The sequence below is a fragment of the Cyprinodon tularosa genome, unplaced genomic scaffold (assembly GCF_016077235.1).
Source record: "Cyprinodon tularosa strain WSP-4 unplaced genomic scaffold, ASM1607723v1 ctg274, whole genome shotgun sequence".
In the NCBI taxonomy this organism is placed as follows: Eukaryota; Metazoa; Chordata; class Actinopteri; order Cyprinodontiformes; family Cyprinodontidae; genus Cyprinodon; species Cyprinodon tularosa.
The window spans coordinates 411,170-430,936 of NW_024038979.1; the positions used below are offsets into that span (position 1 = coordinate 411,170).

Here is a 19,767-nt window from a genome sequence, read left to right on the forward strand (position 1 = left end):
ACATTTTTCATTTTTTTTAAATCATTTTTATTTGTTACAGCTGATTTTTTTCTATTCTGTTTTTAATGGAATGGAATGTAAAAACTCTAAAGCCCAACTGTATATGGAGTAAATTTAATATGAGCATTGTTGCTACTGATATAGACTGTCTCTGCAAATGCATTTGCAAAAGAGCTCCAGGGAAATGCAATAATTGTTGGTAAATATGACTTAAGAGGTAAAACAACAACAACATAAAAACAAAACCAGTTTTGGTCTTTCATCCTGAACATCTGAGAGTTAAAGGTAAAAGGTAGCCTTAAAAGAAATCCTAATTCTTTATGTCTCAATATAATATAATTAAACATGATATAATATAATTTAATACAATATACTAAATTATATTAAAATATATTTTATCATAATATATTGTTAGAAAAAGAGACGAGTTGGATCAATTAGATCCAATCATTAGATTTAGATCTAGATTAGATTTAAGACTGAAAATGCTGCCAAACTTCGCTTAAACACTTCATTGGACAATTTGAGTATTTCAATTTTCTGATTGGCTGTGCTTTAGCATACAGAAATTTAAAAACTATGTCCCTCTGTATTCATATATGTCAACATTGTCTTTGGTTAGAGAGAACATGTACCGAAAGCAATTCATTTATCAGCATGATTGATAAAATATCGATTTAAAACAGGTAATAGTCGCTTTGCGCCAAAGTTTACAACCACCAATCAGAGGCCGCGCTCTGGCGTGTTGCTAAGCAGATTATGTTAATATATGAAATGCAGCCATCTCTGCAGCTACCATTCTGAGGTAAGAACAACTTGTGCGTTTTCCACAAAATGTAAGATTTCAGACGATTAAATTGAGATCATGTTCGTAGCTCGATTGTACGAAGATGTTTATGTTTTTCCAAATTAAAATATCATGTTGTTTTTGCGCATATCCAGCGGCGAATAATCTATTTATTTTGTGTAGGTCTCTTTGGATGTAGCTGTTGTTGTTAGTCCCTCCCAAAATGGAGCCTGTTCTTCCTTGTTCAACGGCAGACTCCAAGGGCTGGGCGCAACTAGAAATGGGGGACGGGTGGGTTTAGCCAAATATTTTGGTCCTTATTGGATTAAAAATGACATTCGTATGTAAGTGGATAATAAATGCAGTTTTCTGCGATGTGATAAGTTGACTTAGTCGGACTGTGCGGCCTTACTTCGGGGCTACACGGCTGTATTGGGGATGTCGCTGCGCAGTAACTGCCCGGGTTCCCACAGCGCTGCTTTCTGTGGTATGGTCCGGTTGGGACCGACAACCTGCGGGGTTAAAATAGGGGGGGAAATTAACATTTTATTGATTATACCAACTACGTTTGTTGGCAAGATCCGATAATAGGTGATTTTGCAGTTGAATTCCGGTCAGTTTTAAGATGCCTTTTTTCCTGGGCGGCCTGCTGATCAAACCGGCCTTTTTCTGCCAAACGTTCCCCCGCTGAGAGGCTAATGTGTCCGCTCTGTCCACGCAGGAAACACCGGCTTATATGGGCGATCACAACCTGTCAATGGACCCAAACTGGCCGATGTCCCATTAGATAATAAATACAATCCGTATCTTATTCCATTCAGAACGGTACACACATAGACCTTTATATGAAATACAGATGGCATAAGAAGTAGTAAGAAAAAGTTGAGTAATTCCCTGTTAGTTTTTTTTTTTTTCATGCTTGATTCTTAACCGTAGTATTTAAAAAATTACATTTTGTAATTACTCAGACTGATTTATATAAAAAGACCTTTCACCATAGTAACGAGAGCATTGGCCTAATCAAAAACGTATATTTAAAGCTTAATTGACAAGGTTAAACTCATCCACATCATCTCAGTTGAATATAAGCCTGGACTTTGACTAGGCCATTACAAAACTTTCACATGTTAAATTGTTCAGCGATTCCCCTAGAGATGTGCTTTGTATTATTAAACTGTTTCATAACATGGATGTGGCTGAATTAAAGGTCTGGACCCTGTTTTTGGTACAGAACTAAACTTTTTGTTCCATAAATTATGACAAGTTGCCCTGGTTTCAGGAGCAGGAAATCAGTAACAAATCATGATACTATCGTCACCATTTTTGGATAAACAGATCTTATTGACTGTGATGATGTCTTCCTTTATGAGTTCTTTCAGCCTACTTCATGTTGTCAGACAGATTCTATTAAAGTAATTAAAATTTTTGTTGAACAATATATATATATATATATATATATATATATATATATATATATATATATATATATATATATATATATATATATAGCAAAAATAGCTAAAGATTTTGTGGTAGTTTGTCACATAAAGCACATGGTAAAAAATTTATTAGTTTTGCTATAAAATATTGAAAGAAGATAAGATACACCTTAGAAAAAGTTTGATGTTCAACTTTACAATGAACATGTATTTCAATTTCCTTGAACCTTTTTTTTGTTTTGCATTTTGTTGTTGTTATGAAATGTCCCCTTCTTAAAGATGTTGAATTTTATTTTTATTTTTAAAGTTTTGTTGCACGGCTGCAGCTAGGGCTGAAACAATTAATCGGATTAATCCTGATTAATCGAATATTTAAATAATTTTCAGCTGATTTAGTAATTGATTAAACATTAACTGGAGTATAGAGACTCTAAAAAATTCCTTTAGCTTACAGAGGAACCCACTTAGAGTGGTAATTATTACAAAATTCTAAAAAAAAATAAAAATAAATAAACATTTTGCATTTAAGATTAAAAAAAAATGTTTTCATCCCTTAATATGCTCTATCCAAAATTCTCAAGTGGAAAAGTTTAAGTTTCGTGTGGTTTAAGTTTGTAAAAAAAATCTTCTATAAGAAACTTGTAAATGATAATTAATCAAAAAAATAATCAACATATTAATCAATTTGCAAAATAATCATTAGTTGCAGCCCTAGCTGCTGTACAACATTAGAGTCATATGTCAGGAAACTGCAGAATAACTGAAACATCTGTTGAAATCCAACTTGAGACATAGTATCTATGTGTGATACTTTGAATGTAGAGCAGAATCAGTTGTATTTCTTTACTCATTTTGCTTTTAAATTAACATTTCATTTAGTTAAGACCTCCTTTTACCAGCTGTTATTGCTTTTCATAGCTTACCTTATTAGGAGGAACCCAGCAAAACACTGAGTTTTTCTGTGATATCTCCTTTCTAACCCAATAGAGCCATGTGATGGCAAAGAATCAATAGAAAATCAAGCAAAACTCATGATTTCAACCGATCTCCCGATTCATATATTTCTTTATAATGTTTTATTTAACAAGGCGGAGCTTTAAAAGCTGGAATTGTAAATTCATAACATCCCAAATCTATTCAGTTGGTTTTTGGCAGCATTACCACCAGATTAACATGTGTTCATGTAAGAATGACAAATGCCTTGGGTGTTTTAGGCATCCCACTGCGTCCCTGGAGAGGATCAAGGTGGATGGTGAAGGGCCTGGTAGGCTGCAGCCATGGAAACCAAGCAGGAACCATCCGCCGTGTGGAGCCAGGCGGTCAACAGCGACTCAAACAATTCAACACAGGTATAAAGTCAGACAGCTTATTTAACTTCAGGATATTACAAGAAAATCAGGCTTAGTCGTAGTTACAGCTGTTACTGTTACAGACCCCCCCCAGCAGCAGGTGTAGCAGAGAGGTTAATAATGTGGTGATTCAGGTCACCTTTTAGCTACAAAGGTTAATGCGTTTCACAGGATGCAGACGCTTCTAAAGGGTTTGTGTTGCAGGTGCATTTCGAAGGCAGCACTGTGGCCCAGATTGTGTACAGCGGCGATCAGGCGGAGCGGGCGGAGCAGCAGGTGGTCTATACAGCAGAGGGGAACTCCTACGCCTCGGTGGAGTCTGCAGAGCACACTTTAGTCTACATTCACCCTGCAGATGGTTCTCAGGTAAAATAAGGCTCCTTTCTTTGACAAAGAAGAGTTAAACCTTAGGTCAGAGCAGACTAAAATTAAAAAACTACCTCTGTCAAATTTATCCTTTTTTTTTCAACTGAAGTTTTGAAGCTTATTTATTTAGCCATTTTTTTCATCAGACTGTGTTTTCTGATCAGCCACAAGTGGCTTACATCCAGCAGGATGGCACAACTCAGCAGGTAGGTCCTCCTTGGCCTTATCCCACTTGCTGTGTTGCTCTTTTTTTGTTCACAAACTCATATTTGATCAAATGTTCTTCCCCTTCAGGTGACAGTTCTCCTGCCTGGTGGACAGAACGTGAACGCTGCCAACCTGCATGTCCTCAGTAATGTGGCCGATGCTCCTCAGGCCATTCTAGAGCCTGTTTCCCAGGTAACAATTATTGTTATCTGTGAAAAAGTCAAGTTCCTCAAGAAATTAAAAATGCATTCCAACAAAGTCTAAGATGTAAAATTCAGGTCGTTGCCATCTCATTTTCCCACACAGGAGCAGCTTTCCAACTCGCTGACAGATATGGGCGACATGGCAGAGCCGGCCAGCAGCCCGCTTGGAGCCACGGACTCCACAGACGACTCGGATGAAGTGGAGGACGAAGACTCTGAGATGGACGACTGGGAGCTGCGACACCCTCAGCCGTTTGACCCCCACACCCTCTGTGAGTGAAGCTCTCCATCGCCGGTGTTCTGTCAGACCAGCATATCCCAGTCAGTACGAATGTGCAAGATGTCAGATTAGTGTTTATCCTTTTTAGTTTCGTAAGAAAAATTGACTTTAAACTACCTCGACGGGCGTGTATCCCTTTATTCATTTACAACAAAAAAAATTTAAAGTCAGATCGTAATACGCTTCAAGAAACACCAAAAAGTAAGTAATTAAATATTTTTTTTTACATGACTAAAGGGATACACACCTGTCGGGGTAGTTTAAAATTAATTTTTCATACAAAACTAAAGGGATAATCTAAAGGTATATGGTATATATCATGGGTTTGCTCATCTGACAGAACACCGGCACAATTCCACTTCACTTCCACCTAAAGTTTCTCATTATTTTTATGATTCTGCCGACATCATTTTCAGGAATGAACCGCTGCTATTTCATACACCTATTAAAACTTATAGTTAAAAATGTTTCCTTGTTTTTATCTGCGGTGTCTCAGGGTGTGAGGAGTGTAACAGTGCCAACCCGTCAGACTGTCCCCTACACGGCCCCCTGCATCCCATTCCCAACCGGCCCGTGTTGTCCAAAGCCAGGGCCAGTCTTCCTCAGATCCTTTACATCGACCGCTTCCTGGGAGGAGTTTTCTCCAAGAGGCGCATCCCTAAGCGCACACAGTTCGGCCCTGTGGAGGGACCACTGGTTCCACAGAGTGAGCTGCAGGAACACTACTTTCAGTTAAAGGTACGGTAAGTAAGAAAGACCAGGCCAGGGTGCATTCAATTTGTGCAGGTTGTAACGACATGGCTTCTCCTGTGAGGTAGAGGCAGAGGGGACTTCATGGTGGTAAAAGAAAAATTGACTCAGCAGGGCCCTGTTACTGTTTATATGAAAGCAATGACTGAACTAGAAAGCATACATCAGGGAGAGAGCCTCACCTGGACTGTAAAGCATAGAGGTGGAAGTATCATGGATTGGTGGCCCTGTTTGACTGCAGTATCTGGATTATTTCAGCTTGGTAAAAATAAAATGAGTAACTTGATTTTTCTTTACATTTAGCATAATTTATTAATCAGAAAAAAAACCCAGATATTCAGAAATAATTGTTTTCTCTCAGTTATTCTTGTGAACTAAATGTAACCATTTCAGTTTTACTGATCAGTCAGAGTTTTTAGTTTATTCATTAATTAGCTCCTGATGGAACGAAGCAGAGGCCCGGGTTTTCATAATTACTCCTCAGAACGGGAAAGACAAGAAAACTTAGCTTTACTGAACAAAGACAACAACGGACAGCAGAGACGACCCTAAGAGAAGCAATAAAGACAGTTTCCATGTCGCCATAGCAACAATTCATTTTGAGTCTTATATTGTGTAACTTTCCCTGGGGTGTGAGCAATATACAGGGAGGTAGATTTAGATTCAGACTTGGGGAGCCTTAAAAAAGCATCAGTTGCTAAGTTTCTATGCGTTTTATTTCCCAGATCCGATCTAAACCATGGTTGATTGGAAATTAAAAATCTCTGTTTACATGACACTAAAGGAAATAATCCAACCTTGACATGTTTACATGACTTGTACCAAGTGGGCAGTCAGATTTAATCATTTGAACATGAACAGAACTGTCTACTTTTATGGAAATGCTTTAATAGTAGAAAAAGAAGCTGCTTGTTTATTAAAGAAACTCTTTTCGCTCATCCTCAAATTTAGCTACTCTTAGTGCCTGCCTCTCACATTTCTTTTTCTTCAGGTCATCAGTTGTGTCTGTTCATGTGTTTTTCTTTTTTGGTTTTGTTTTGTTTTTTAATGATGGACCTTCATCTAATCCTACTTTTTATTTTCTGTGGAATTTAAATGAAAGGACCAGCAGTATGTTATGTTAATGCTCCTTCGCTACAGGGGTAGGAGGCAGGATGGCATGTTTACTCCTCCACCAAGGAGGACCAGGAACCAGTGGATGAAGTAAAGGGGAAAAAATATCTTTACTCCTAAAATGTATTGTTTTTTTTTACTCAAAAGATGCGAATGTTTGTGTACATGAACACCAATAGCCGAATCAGATCAGAATCTTCAGTCTAATATGTTTACATATGGTTCAAATAGTATTTTATTTTATGTCCCTGACACAATGGGAATATGATGCTGATGGTTTACTGATAACTAAAACTCCAAAATTCAATCAAAAGCAGAGTATTACATTTAATCAATAAATAGGAAAAATCAGACTCCACAGACTAGCGGTTTGGGCTACTTGTGCTCACACAGTCCTCATAAAAACAGTCTATAGATTCTCTGTGGGGTTCTGGTCAGTCAGCTACAGCAGCATCACGGTTATGGACCAGATTTGACGACCCAGATAAAAACATTTGGCCTCATGCAACAACATTTTCATATTCTTGTAGTAAATTTAATTTACGAACGCGTCACATCAGATTAAACAAACCTTATTACAGGGTTTCTGCGCGTCATTAAAAATTATTAAAAGTCATTAAATAATTTTTTTTTTTTTTTTTTTTTTTTTTTTTTTTTTTTTTTTTTTTTTTTTTTTTTTTTTACAGTGTCCTGTCTGGCAAGGTGGCAATAAGAATAATTGTCTTGATGCCAAAAGGAGCCCAACAGATTTTACTTTCACAAGTGTAGCGGTATCGCAATTGCCATACCGCTCCACTTGTTTCATGTATATAAATTGCTTTATTATAATTATGCAGGGAGTTTTACAGTTCATATGGACACTGCAATGTAAGTAGAGCAGAAAAACAGAAGAAGAAGAAGGAAAAAGAAAAAGAAAAAAACAGGACAAAAGATGAAAGAAAGAGGAGATAGGAAGGAGACAATGACAAAACATTTTCAGTCTGCTTCAACACCTGTAATGAGATGGAGAAAAAAAAAAAAAAAAAGAAAAAAGAACAGCACAACCAAAAAACATGGTACGAGATATACAATAAAGCAAACACCTTGAAACTATCACTAAAGTAATATTATTAAGTCTGACATGTACTCTGTGTTACCTGAAGATATGAATGTGGGGTTTCTGTTTGGAAGTGAATCTCTAAGTACCTGAAGCCTAGCACCTGTAGTTGTTTGTGAGGGTGAACTTGTGCATGTAAAGTTTTAACCATAGAAAAAAATGCTCAATAGTGGTTGTGGAGAGCCGGAGAGGCACACCCCCCAGAGCACTGAGTCCAGCGCCGGGAGACCCAAAGCCCCAGGCGCCCAAGGGGACCCCAGAAGCGAAGGCACCAAGGCGGGGCCAGCCCCGGAAATCAGACCCCACCAAGGCAGGAGGAGAGACAGCCACGAGGAAGCCCCCCAGCCACCGCCATGCCGGCGCCGCGGGGACGAGTCCGCGGGCCCCGCCGGCAGCCGGCCACCCCGAAGTAGGGCCGGGCGCCGAACACCAGCCCCCCCACGGCGCCGACCGAAACGCCCCAGCCCCACAGAGCACCGAAACACGCCCCGCCCCCCCCGCACCAAGCCCCGGCGACCGGCCGCAACACCCACCGCGACCGCACCACCCAGGAAAACACTAAGACGGGCCCCGCCCCCGGCCGGGGCCCATGCGCATCCGCCGCGAACCGGCCACGAGCGCCGCGGGACCCCCCCCAAAACGCCCCCCCGGCCAAAAGCGCAGCCCCACCCCACCAAGACCGATGCCAACAGCGCGCAACGAAACACACCGCGCACAGAATCAGCCCGAGAGCAGAAAAGCCGCCCGGCGCAAAACCGCAAGAGGAGCAGACCGCAGCCGGTGCAACCACCCCCCCCAGCAGCCCGAGGGGCAGCACAAAGCCAGAGCGGAGCGAACCGCGCCGCCCCCCCACCGGACGATGCCAAAGCAGCCCAGCCACGTCCGCCACCCCCCCCCGCAGCCCGCACCAGGCCCCGACACGCGGCCAGAGCAGCTCCGCCGCCCCGGCCCCCCACCACGCGCCGGTCATAGCCACCCCAGGCCCACACCCGCCCCGCAGCCCCACCCGCCGCGATCAGTGGGAACAGAGCAGCCCCGCCATGCCTCCAGGAGGGAAAACCCACCCGAATACCCAGCCAGCGCATCCAGCCCGCCCAGACCGGCCCCCCAACACTACCCCCGCCGGAGCCGCCCGGACCCCCACACACCAGCGGCGCGCCGCCAGCAGGACCCCCACCCAGCAGGCCCGCCTGCCCCCCGAGAAAACAGACATGCCAAACCCCCCAAAGAAAAAAAGAGAAAAAAAAAAAAAAAAAAAAAAAAGGGGCCCCCACAATGCGACAGCGGACACCAGACACCGACCCGCCCGCAACCGCACCCCCCCACCGAGGAAGAGAAAAAAAAAAAAAAAAAAAAAAAAAATAACAAATAAATAGGTAAATAAATAAATTAATTAATAATTACAATTAAAATAAATAGGCAAGAGGAGAAGTGCGAGCGGAAAAACCGGAGCCCAAAACAGGACCCAAGACCCGCACCCCACCATGCCGCGCAGCTCCCCCCCTCCCCGAACCGATACCACAGAACCGGCATAGGAAAGAAACACCGCCCAGGAACCGGCATCGTAGCGAAGGCACCGGCACCGACCCCGAAAATCCCCGAACAACACCCAGCCCCACCCCGAAGCGGATCCAGTCCCAGGCCCCAGGGATCCGAGGCCCCAAGGGCACCCCACCCCCAGACAGGAGCCCCAGCAAAGCCCCGGCCGGCCGGGGCCAGTGGAGAGGCCGCCAGGAATGAGCCAGCAGTCCCCCGGGCATCCACCCCCAGCTCCACCAGTGCACCGGTGAGCCCCGACGCCAGCCAGCGGAGGGAGAGCAGGACGGGGGGAATGGGCTCCGCACTTAGCGGAGACTTGAGATGTATTTGGGAGAGGGTGCGGTTGAGACCCCAACCTGGGAAAGAAAAAAAAAAAAAAAAAAACACACCATCTCAATCATGCCTTCCCTCCCTAGTGCCCCCACTCGTACCACAGGAAAAAAAAAAAAAAAAAAAAAATTGAATAAAATAATAATAATAATAAATAAAGAAAATAACAACGCAGACACACATTCACACATAACACTCACATCCAATAATACCAGGACCAAAAACCCGGTGACACCGGTGGTCGGTCCCGGGACTATCGGATGACCCCATAAGTGAACCTAAAATCCGGATGTGAGGGGAGGGGAGCGGCGACACCGCCACACTAACCCATCTCTTTCCTGCTTCAAGCCCGGCCCCCCACCCCACACACGGACCGGACCACCCCCCGCAAGAGCCCCCCCCGGGACCGGGGCCCACCCATCCCGCGCCGGCCACCCAACCAGAACCGCCCCCCCCCCCCCCCCCCCCCCCCCCGAAAAAAAAAAAAAAAAAACCTTCAACCAGGCACTTCATGCCCCTCCATCCAACCTTCTTTGGGGAGAGCAGAGGTGACAGCCCCGCCACCAGCAGGCCACCTAGGCCCCGCAGCCAGCCCCAGCCAAAACCACGGACCAGGTGGCCCGCTCTTCCTCCAGGCCCCAGACTCCAGGCGGCAGCCGGAGAACAGGGGTGTGAGAAGACCCCGATCCTCACTGCGCCCGCTCGAATGTGGTGTTGTTGCGTGTTGCTCTCAGATGCAATTAAAACTGGGAGTACCAAGAGGGGGTGTCCGGCACACTCCACCCCCCCTCCAGGAGATAGACGGTGCCAGCACACCCTCCCCCTTCGACAACCCTCAACCCTCAATGTCTAGATGCGAGAGGGGATGGAGGAGGCCGACCGTGGTGAGGCCCATAAAATAAGCCCCTCCCCGGTGGCCCTGACCCCCACCCCCCGAAAATGCCCTACATAGATGTGTGTTGTGAAAATGATGTAGATGGAAGTGTCTAAAATGCAAAATAAAATTGGGGTGGGGGACGTCATCAGAAGGTGTGGCCCTCCAGTAACGACCCCCTCCCCAAAAACCTACATGTGTGGCCGAGTGATGGAGCAGGCAGAGGGAGGATTTCGGGGATGGGGAGCAAAGGACTGGGGTGCCTGCTGCACTCCCAGGGAGCCAGCTCCCCCGCTGACTCCAATAGGCACCCCCGTTCCCCGAGAGCCCCCCCAGAGAAGGGGGCCCCACCAGTTTCACCACCATAGCCCGGGGGCACGGGACCGGCAGCAGGACCCACCAGCCAGCCGGATTAAATTAAGGCCGGAAATGCATTAAAATTCATTAAATGTGATGCTTTATTTAGGAAAAAAAATTATAAAAACAATTTATTAAACAATATATATATTTGCAAATATATCGCGGACCTGCTTCCAGTTGATCGTAAATGCGTATGTTCGGAAAAGAAGCTCGCTGCGGAGAAAAGGTTAGAGAATGGAGAAAATGCTAATTTCAACAAAAGTGGCTGGATATTGAGGAATTGCAGCCTGTCGACGGAAAAGATGAAGAAGGAATTTTCCGTGTATATATGAGAGTCACGGGTATTTGTTGATGGCATTGAAATTATTTCTCTAAGAGCATTCAAAGAGCATTAAAAATCATTTAATTAGAGTTAATCATTCCTGTATAAACCCTGTATTTACTTCAGTAGCACTCCACCTGTGTGTAAGTCAGCACTCGTTCCGAGAAATATAAATCTGCATAATAATTACCGCTCCAATATGCCATAAGGGTACATCTTCTCATGCTTCTGTGAATGAACACCCAGGTTTTTATTTCTGGAAAAAAAGGGTGTGACACGTTTGCCTCTGGTGTAATTAATTAATTTACTTAACATGTTTTACTCTTGATGAAATAAATGACAATTTTTTTTTCCCTCTGTATTCAAAATATTTTAGATGTATCTGTATCTAATGAGAGAGAAATTATTGCACCTTTAATTGATTCATGAATTGGTTTTCAGCTTTGCATGCTGGATGCAGAGAAGGAAGGAGAGAAGGCGAGCGACGTGTGGCTGGACCTTTCTGATGAGGAGAGCTGCAACTGGATGATGTTTGTGAGGCCGGCACAGAATCACCTGGAGCAGAACCTGGTGGCCTATCAGTACGGCTCTGAAATCTTTTACACCACCATCAAACACATTCAGCCCAAACAGGAGCTGAAGGTCGGTGAACGCCACATGGAAAAAAAGGAGAAAAAGAAGAAGAGAGGAGCAAGAAGTTCCTAAGGTCGGTGCTTTGTTTTGCAGGTGTGGTATGCAGCCTCGTATGCAGACTTTGTGAATCAGAAGATCCACGATGTTACAGATGAAGAGAGGAAAGGTGACTTTGCTTGACGCAGTCTGGCCTAGAAAACAGCATTTCTCTGTCCTAAAGCACAGCTTGCCTTGTTTGTCCAGCCCTCCAGGAGCAGGAGTGGAACTGGCCGTGCTACGAGTGCAACAGGCGCTTCGTGAGCTCGGAGCAGCTGCAGCAGCATCTCAACATGCACGACGACAAGTTGGGCTCCATTTCTAGGTGAAAACATGTTTGTTTGTTGTTTCTTTTCCCCCTTTTCTGTGAGCATCACAGTCGCACCAACTGATCTGTGTCTGCTCTCAGATCAAGAGGCCGCGGCAGAGGGAGGGGCAGGAAGAGGTTTGGGACGGGGAGGAGACCAGGGCGCCCTCCGAAATTCATCCGCATGGACACACCTGTAGACACCAATGGGAACAAGGCAGGAGTAAGAAAACTCTTTTGATTTGTTTTATGTTTGTTTTGTGACATTTACCTCTTAAACCAGAAGAGCTAAATTGTTTTTAATATGAATATAAAGATATAAATTACATGCAAATACAAGTAAGGCTGGTATTGACTGCAGCAGTTATTAAAAATGTGCAACCAACAGAAAGTTGTTAAATAAGCTTAAAAGCAAAAGATGAAAGATGGATTTCTATCTGACTAACATCATGGTAAAAGTTTTCACTGTTTAAATCAGGAGCTTCTGGAGTTAACAGAGAAAGCGTTGGAGGAGCGGGATGAAGGAGCAGAGAACGGGCTGAAGGAAGTGGACATGGAGCCTGAGGTGGAGGCTGGGACTGAGGACGAGGGTCCGCTGGAACCAGAGGCAGAGTCCACTAATACGGAGCTGCCTGTTCCACTAAAGGAGGACCCGGCACAGAGCAGCCAGACAGAATCCCACCTTACATCCCAGGACATGCACCGTGCAAAGAAAATCCGGGTGAGGCTCTAGATTGTTTCCTGTTGAGCCATTTAAAAAGAGAAATCTGTTTTTACGCTTCACAACGCTGTGTCTCTCCTTCCTCAATGTGTGCTTCCCTCGCAGACGGATGAGCAGGTAGGTAAAACCTGGAGGATGACATGGAAATATTTTTTTCTACATGCGACATGGATCTTCCCACGCTTTAGACTTCTCTTCTGTTTTTAAGCTGAGAGAAGCCAACAAAAACAACCCAAACCCTGCAGGTTCTGTTACTGATCTCCTGCTCTTTGCCCACAGAATGCAGCCCTGCAGCACCTGTTCATCAGGAAGAGTTTCCGCCCTTTCAAATGCACGCTATGCGGCAAGGCCTTCAGGGACAAAGACAAGCTGGATCTGCACCTGAGGATCCACGGCCGTGACGCCTACACCTTCTCCTGCCACTTGTGTTGCAAAAGCTTTGTGAGCGACTCTGCTCTGGAAGACCACCTGCTGATGCACACGGAGAACCGCTCCTACTCCTGCCTTCTGTGTCCAGAGACGTTTGAGAGGTTGGAGCTGCTGAAGGACCATGTGGACGTCCATTCTGTGGATGGCTGCTTCCCCTGTCCAACCTGCAAGAAGACTTTCACCGACTTCATGCAGGTTGGTAGTAATAAGACGTTGATTCTCTGTTTTTTTTGTCAGCCCACAGATCTGGTGATGCTCTGGAAAGTTGTAGAGCAGCTGTCTGTGCATATTTGAGCTGGTTTGGATTCAGGAGGATGTTCTAGAATCATTCCACTGTGGAAATGAAAACATTAAGATGCTTTGTTAAAACGCATCCATGCTTAAAATGAACCATGATCTAGGGATCTGTGAACAATTGTGCTCCTCTGTAGGTGAAGAAGCATATCCGCTGCTTTCATTCAGAGAAGATCTTCCAGTGCCCTGACTGTGAGAAGGCTTTCTGCCGACCGGACAAGCTGCGGCTCCACATGCTGCGACACTCTGACCGCAAGGACTTCCTGTGCTCAACATGCGGCAAACAGTTCAAGGTGACCTTCAGCAGGATTAGCGGTTAGCTCTGACGCCACAGACTTTTACCTTTAATCTATGTTTCCTCAGAGAAAGGATAAGCTGCGCGAACATATGCAACGCATGCACAACCCGGACAGAGAGGCCAAGAAGTCCGACCGGACCCACCACTCCAAAGCCCATAAAACCAAGGTCCCCGCCACCGATCTGGACAGCTTTGTGTTCAAATGCAGACTGTGCATGATGGGGTTCCGGCGCAGAGGAATGCTGGTGAGCCGCAGCTCTCAGAACTCGGCACTTTGCTGATTTCCACCTCGCTCGGCTCTGACTTTGCGTTTGCAGGTGAACCATTTGTCCAAACGGCATCCGGAGATGCGGATCGACGAGGTGCCTGAGTTAACACTCCCCATCATCAAACCCAACAGGGATTACTTCTGCCAATATTGCGACAAGGTTTGTTTCACTCTGCGTTTGTGAAGTTGGGTCACAAAGCAGCGTGTTAATGATGTCTGAATGATGTCTGCAGGTTTATAAGAGCGCCAGTAAGAGGAAAGCTCACATCCTGAAGAATCATCCAGGAGCAGAGCTTCCCCCCAGCATCCGGAAGCTGCGCCCGGCTGCTCCTGGTGAACCAGACCCAATGCTGAGTACTCACACCCAGCTGAGCGGAACCATTGCAACAGCCCCAGTCTGCTGCCCACACTGTGCCAAACAATACAGCAGCAAGGTTAGCAGGTCTCGATCAGGCACGTCTGTTCGGTTTGAAGCAGTTCCTAACGAATAAGGGGCTTGTTTTTCAGACTAAGATGGTCCAGCACATCAGAAAGAAACACCCGGAGTTCGCAAACAGCATCCAGGCATCTCTGACCGCGGCGGTCATCAGCAGCGCTCCCACAGTCATCAGCGCTGAGGCTGCCCCTGCAGAGGCTGTAGTGGTGAGAACAAACATTTAAGATTAGATTCAGTGGTTCATTGAATGCAGTTTTTAGACAACGGGATAGATAATTAAATCTGGAAATACTATTTGTCTGAAATGTATTAGGTTTTTTATATACAAATAGATAATAATTGAATTAAATGTTTTTAGTTTTCTTTGCAGAATTGATTTAAAGGGATAGTTCGGTATTTTTGACATGAATCTGTATGGCATCCCCATCACCAGTGTCATGCAATCACACTGACTTACCCCTGGCAGCGTCCTGTGAGCAGAGTTATCGTCCAGTTTTGGTCAAGCCGAAAGTAGTCCGGCAGGTTTTTAGGAACAGCGAAATAAAACTTTTCTCTTCCCAAAACATTATGTGTTCAAAAGAGCGATATTTTTGCATCCCAAAAACAATGTAGTGGAAAAAGTCACACGTCGTTATCAATTGGTCCTATTTTCTCTCTGTTCGTATCAGTGCGCGCCGTCATTCTGACAGCGAGAACCTGACAACAGCCATGTCTCCCTCCGCCTAGCTGTTTAGACGGTTGGTTCTTTAGCTGTTCACAGTCAAATCAGAAGATTGGAAACCCTAAATAAGAATCTCATGAAAAATGTAATAAAAAAGATGGATTTCTGTGAGTTAATTAAAGAAAAACGGATGGCAGTGTTGGACAGATATGACAGCTATGAGCTGTTAGTACCTTTTGTTTGATGCTCACTGTGTTCCCTCTGTTCCTGCAGCCCACCGACCTACTGACCCAGGCCATGACGGAGCTTTCTCAGACGCTGACCACAGACTACCGCACCACACAGGGAGACTACCAGAGGATCCAGTATATTCCAGTGTCGCAGGCAGGAGGTGGGCTGTCACAGCCGCAGCACATTCAGCTACAGGTGGTCCAGGTAGCTCCAGTAAGTAAAAAAAAAACAAACAGCAAATTCAGCATATCCAAAAAAGGGACATCTGGTTGTCATGATGAAAAACTGAATGACTTCCTGTCATTTCAATGCACTCCCTGCTCTCTGCAGGTCTCCTCTCCTCACTCCCAGGCCCAGGCGGTGGATGTTAGCCAGCTGCAGGATCCTCACGGCTACAGTCAGCACTCCATCCATGTCCAGGTCTCTGACTCCTCAGGCACCGCACAAGCTGCCGCACAGGTAAACCAGCACAATCTGCCTTTTTCTGCCTCACTGTCGTCTATGTTTCCTTTCAATAACATCAAAGATGGTTTCAGGGAAGCAGCCAGCCTCTAAGCCCCGCCTCCCAGCAGCCCAGCCAGGAGATGAGCCCAGCCCAGCTGACCCCCGTTACCTTAGCTCAGGGTCAAACCCTCCAGACCAGCAGCACCCAGCAGGGGGCAGTGCAGCACGCCTACATCCCTGGAAACTGGAACTACACACGATACCGTGAGTCCCTTTAAATCTCCGCCTAAGTTCTTTTCGTGTCGTTTTTTTTTTGTTTTTTTTGTTTTGTTTTTTTAAGAGATGACCTCTGACTGTTACAGCATCTGAGATCCAGATGATGACGCTACCTCACGCACAGTATGTGATCGCTGAGCCCAGCACGTCGGCAGGCAGTGGGAGCCAGGTGAAAACGGTGAGTGATGAACAGAGAAAGGTCAGGATGGCTTTGGATTTAAACATACATCTAGCGTTTTTGAGTTTGGTTTTCTTTTTCAAGTTAACATAATGGTATATAGTGTGTAACCTAGAGAAAGAAACAACTAACATGCAGATAAACATGGTTTAATCATATTTTGCCGGACTGATCTGAGCATATCGATGATGACGTCAGAGAAGCAGTTTAACAAGGAAATCTAAAAAGCATCAAAATTGTCAAAAGATGTGTATTAGCATTCTTTATTGAGTTTAGGATAGAAATAAGTAATTTTAGTACCATAATTACACTATTTATGGAGAACCGGATGTAAATCTGTTCGTGCAGGACAGATCATGCTTCCGGGCAGTGACAGGGCTCCCTAGAGCCATGTCGGAAGCATTGATATATCTCATGTGTTTTTTATCTGCCGTTATTTTCAGATGTATCAGATGTATGTGATCAACCTTATTCAAGTGAAATTGTAATTTGATATATTTCATGAAAAAACTGCAGTTGTGAATCATTTTTTTGAATTAGCATAATATGGACATAGTTGTTGCACATTTGTAATGGAAATGCAGCCGGTCAGAGAATGGGATACTCTAGGAACACGGGTGTAAGGAGCAATCAGGAATTATTATTACAACATTGATACAGTTTACCTCAGGATTTATGGAAAAAATTAAAGTTTTAACAGATTCTTCAGAGCCTGCTGCTAAACCGGAAATCACCTAAACTGTAACTTTAATTTGTTAAAAGGTCTTCGGTTAAAAAATGTGATCAATCTCTATTTTCCACATCTCCTTTCTGACTTATCGACACTTCCAGCTCCATCTCCAGGCTTTAATTCAATTCAGTTTATTTATATAGTGCCAATTTACAACTCATGTCATCTCAAGGCACTTAATGGAGACAATGCAAACAGATTATACAGTCAGATTGATTCAAAGTTTTCTATCTAAGGAAAACCAGTTATTTGCATCGACTCATTGACTTGAAGGCAACCCTTCATATCAAGCATGCTTGTAGCGATAGTGGAGAGGAAAACTCCCTTTTAACAGGGAGAAACCTCCAGCAGAACTAGTCTCAGTGTGAGCGGCCATCTGCCGAAGGCCCACTGGGGTTAAAGGAAACACACAGCCAGGCAGACGAGCTCCGAGCCAACTCTCATGTCAGAGGATGAAGAGAGCACAATAGTTAGTCACAGTCAGAGAAACAGGAATACAATGAAAAACGGGCCGATCTCCAACATCTATAAACAAAGGTGTTGATGGCAGCAGCACATCTGATATTTCGCTCCAGGATGGTGTCGCAGCCAAACAGGAACAGGTCAGATGAAGGTACTATGAGAAAAAGCAGAGAGAGCAGAACGTTAGAGATTGAACTAACAGATTCTGCAGAATGGAAGATTAGAGATAAAATAAAGCAGAAAAAGGGTTCCCTATGTCCTCCAGCAGTCTAAGCCTATAGCAGCATATCTATAGAGATAGCACTGGGCAACCTGAGCCACTCTCACTATAAGCTTTATCAAAAAGGAAAGTTTTAAGCCTACCCTTAAAAGTAGACAGAGTGTCTGCCTCACGGACTAAAACTGGTAGTTGGTTCCACAGGAGAGGAGCCTGATAACTGAAAGATCTGCCTCCCATTCTACTTGTAGAAATTCTTGGAACCACTAGTAAACCTGCAGATTGAAGGCTGATTTATACTTTCGACACTTGGTCATCTGCGTAGGTGTCGCGGTAAACGCAGAGACCGTGATTGCGGAAAACGACTAGTGAAGTTGGATTAGCTAGAGAAGCGAGGTCCGCAGGAACGCTGGGACCCTTTTTCAACCTGGATCCCCGCTCTTTTTCTCCCTCATGTCCCTCAGTTGTCGGACAAACTTGCCCCCACTTCCTCACCGCCTCGGCCGTTTTCCCCTTTTGTGTTGTGGCGTGGAATAAACATAGCGCAGACCATGCTTCAATATTGAGCATAAATCAAAAATGTCTGCATCATATCTGTGACAAGCTCACTGCGACACACTGCTGCAGGATTATAACCAGCCGTTGGGAGCGAAGTGCTCTGTTAGGAACATAAGGAAGAATCATATCTCTGATATTAGATGGAGCGTGGCCATTTAAGGCTTTATATGTGAGAAGGAGGATTTTAGTTGTTCAGCTTTAGTTGTTCAAAGACGACTTTAGGATAAAGATATGTGAGCGATGTTGGAGGAAAATGCAGATTTGCACTTAAGTGCCATCAGAGACCAATTATATATTGCTTTATTGCTTAGATACGATTAGAACAGCTCGAATTGTTTTAAGGCAGAGACAATAGCATAGTAGAGCTGTGATACCATCATCATACACTCATATTAAATCTTCTTTTTTCAAGAACATCCCAGTAAAGAAAGAAAAAGCCACTGGAAAAACACTTTAAGTGTAAGACAAGTATTTAAGTGATTAGTCACATTTTTCTAAAGTCTCTTTTTCACTCCTGCAGACGCACTTCGTTATCTCAGAGGGTCAGAGTGAGCTGGACACGAAGCAAACGGCTCCTCAGAACACAAACCAGGAACAGGCGGATCCCCTGGAGCAGCAGCCGGCGAGCCAGCAGGCCACCACGCAGTACATCATCACCACGACGACCAACGGCAGCGGAACCAGTGAAGTCCACATCACTAAGCCGTGACCCGATTCTGCATGGAAACCCGTTCTGTGGAAAGTTTGCTGACCTGCTAATGAAGAACTGAGGCGTGGATTTGTGTTCCTGTAGCGACGAAACGCTTCCAGCACAGTTTTATGTGTCTGAATGATGAGCTTCTAGACTGTATCAGTAAAAAAAAAAAGAAAAAATAAAACCTGATGTTTCTATTTTAGGAGATTATTATAAAAATCACACACACACACACACTACTTTTAACAACACTGGAAAAGTAAACTGAATAGTAAATTTGTTTTTTTTTATTAATAAAACAATTTCATTATACCTTCTTTTAGGGACGGGAGCCACTATATGCAGAGGCGTCAAAGTATTAATGTTTATTACTCAAGTAGAATTAAGAAACGAAGGATTAAAGTAAAGATTTGTCTAAGAATAATTACTCCACTGAAGTATACCGGTAGATAGCCCATATTTCTACTTAAGTAAAGGAACGAAGTATTTGTACTTTGTTACTTGGCAACTATCTATGTTACAAAGAAAGTGGAGCTTTTTTGCACTGACCAGAAAACTCCGCTGAAATGTTACGATCATGCAGGGATGCTGTCTAATGGAAGTCTTTGCGTAGCATCTGTTGGATTTTACCACACAGTGTTGTTGATACGTGTATATTTTCTCTTTTCAGTTTCCTCTTCGGACGCGCAGGACCTTTTTTTTAATTTACCAGCTGGATTGTTGTGAGATCATGAAATACAAGTTGGATATTTTATTATCTGAATCTGTTGTCTTTGTCACCAGTTTATTTATAGTAAAATGCTAAAAAACAAACACGGTTCCTACGTTGTTCTTCGGTTTCATCGTTTTAACCTTTAGACAGTCTGTGGTAAAGATCAT

The 19,767-nt window shown here is 44.2% G+C and overlaps 1 protein-coding gene across 4 annotated transcripts; it reads left to right on the forward strand.

The window, feature by feature from the left end:
• The first annotated feature begins 740 nt into the window (after positions 1 to 740).
• On the forward strand, positions 741 to 19,701 carry prdm10 (PR domain containing 10). 4 transcript variants are annotated; one of them, XM_038289961.1, is made up of 24 exons: positions 741 to 805; positions 3,441 to 3,575; positions 3,780 to 3,941; positions 4,106 to 4,147; positions 4,236 to 4,340; positions 4,455 to 4,623; positions 5,128 to 5,369; positions 11,457 to 11,657; positions 11,742 to 11,814; positions 11,892 to 12,009; positions 12,094 to 12,214; positions 12,470 to 12,712; positions 12,818 to 12,829; positions 12,992 to 13,336; positions 13,573 to 13,728; positions 13,799 to 13,978; positions 14,051 to 14,161; positions 14,235 to 14,435; positions 14,509 to 14,643; positions 15,372 to 15,542; positions 15,660 to 15,788; positions 15,866 to 16,037; positions 16,136 to 16,227; positions 18,715 to 18,903. In XM_038289961.1, exons 2-24 carry the CDS (start codon positions 3,504 to 3,506, stop codon positions 18,901 to 18,903), a joined length of 3,441 nt encoding a protein of 1,146 aa, XP_038145889.1. In that variant the 5' UTR covers positions 741 to 805; positions 3,441 to 3,503. The 4 variants fall into 4 exon arrangements, with proteins under 4 accessions (XP_038145889.1, XP_038145887.1, XP_038145888.1 ...); XM_038289959.1 differs by having other exon boundaries at positions 742 to 805; positions 4,088 to 4,147; positions 18,715 to 19,701; XM_038289958.1 differs by lacking the exon at positions 741 to 805 and adding an exon at positions 975 to 1,078 and having other exon boundaries at positions 4,088 to 4,147.
• Positions 19,702 to 19,767: the final 66 nt, after the last annotated feature.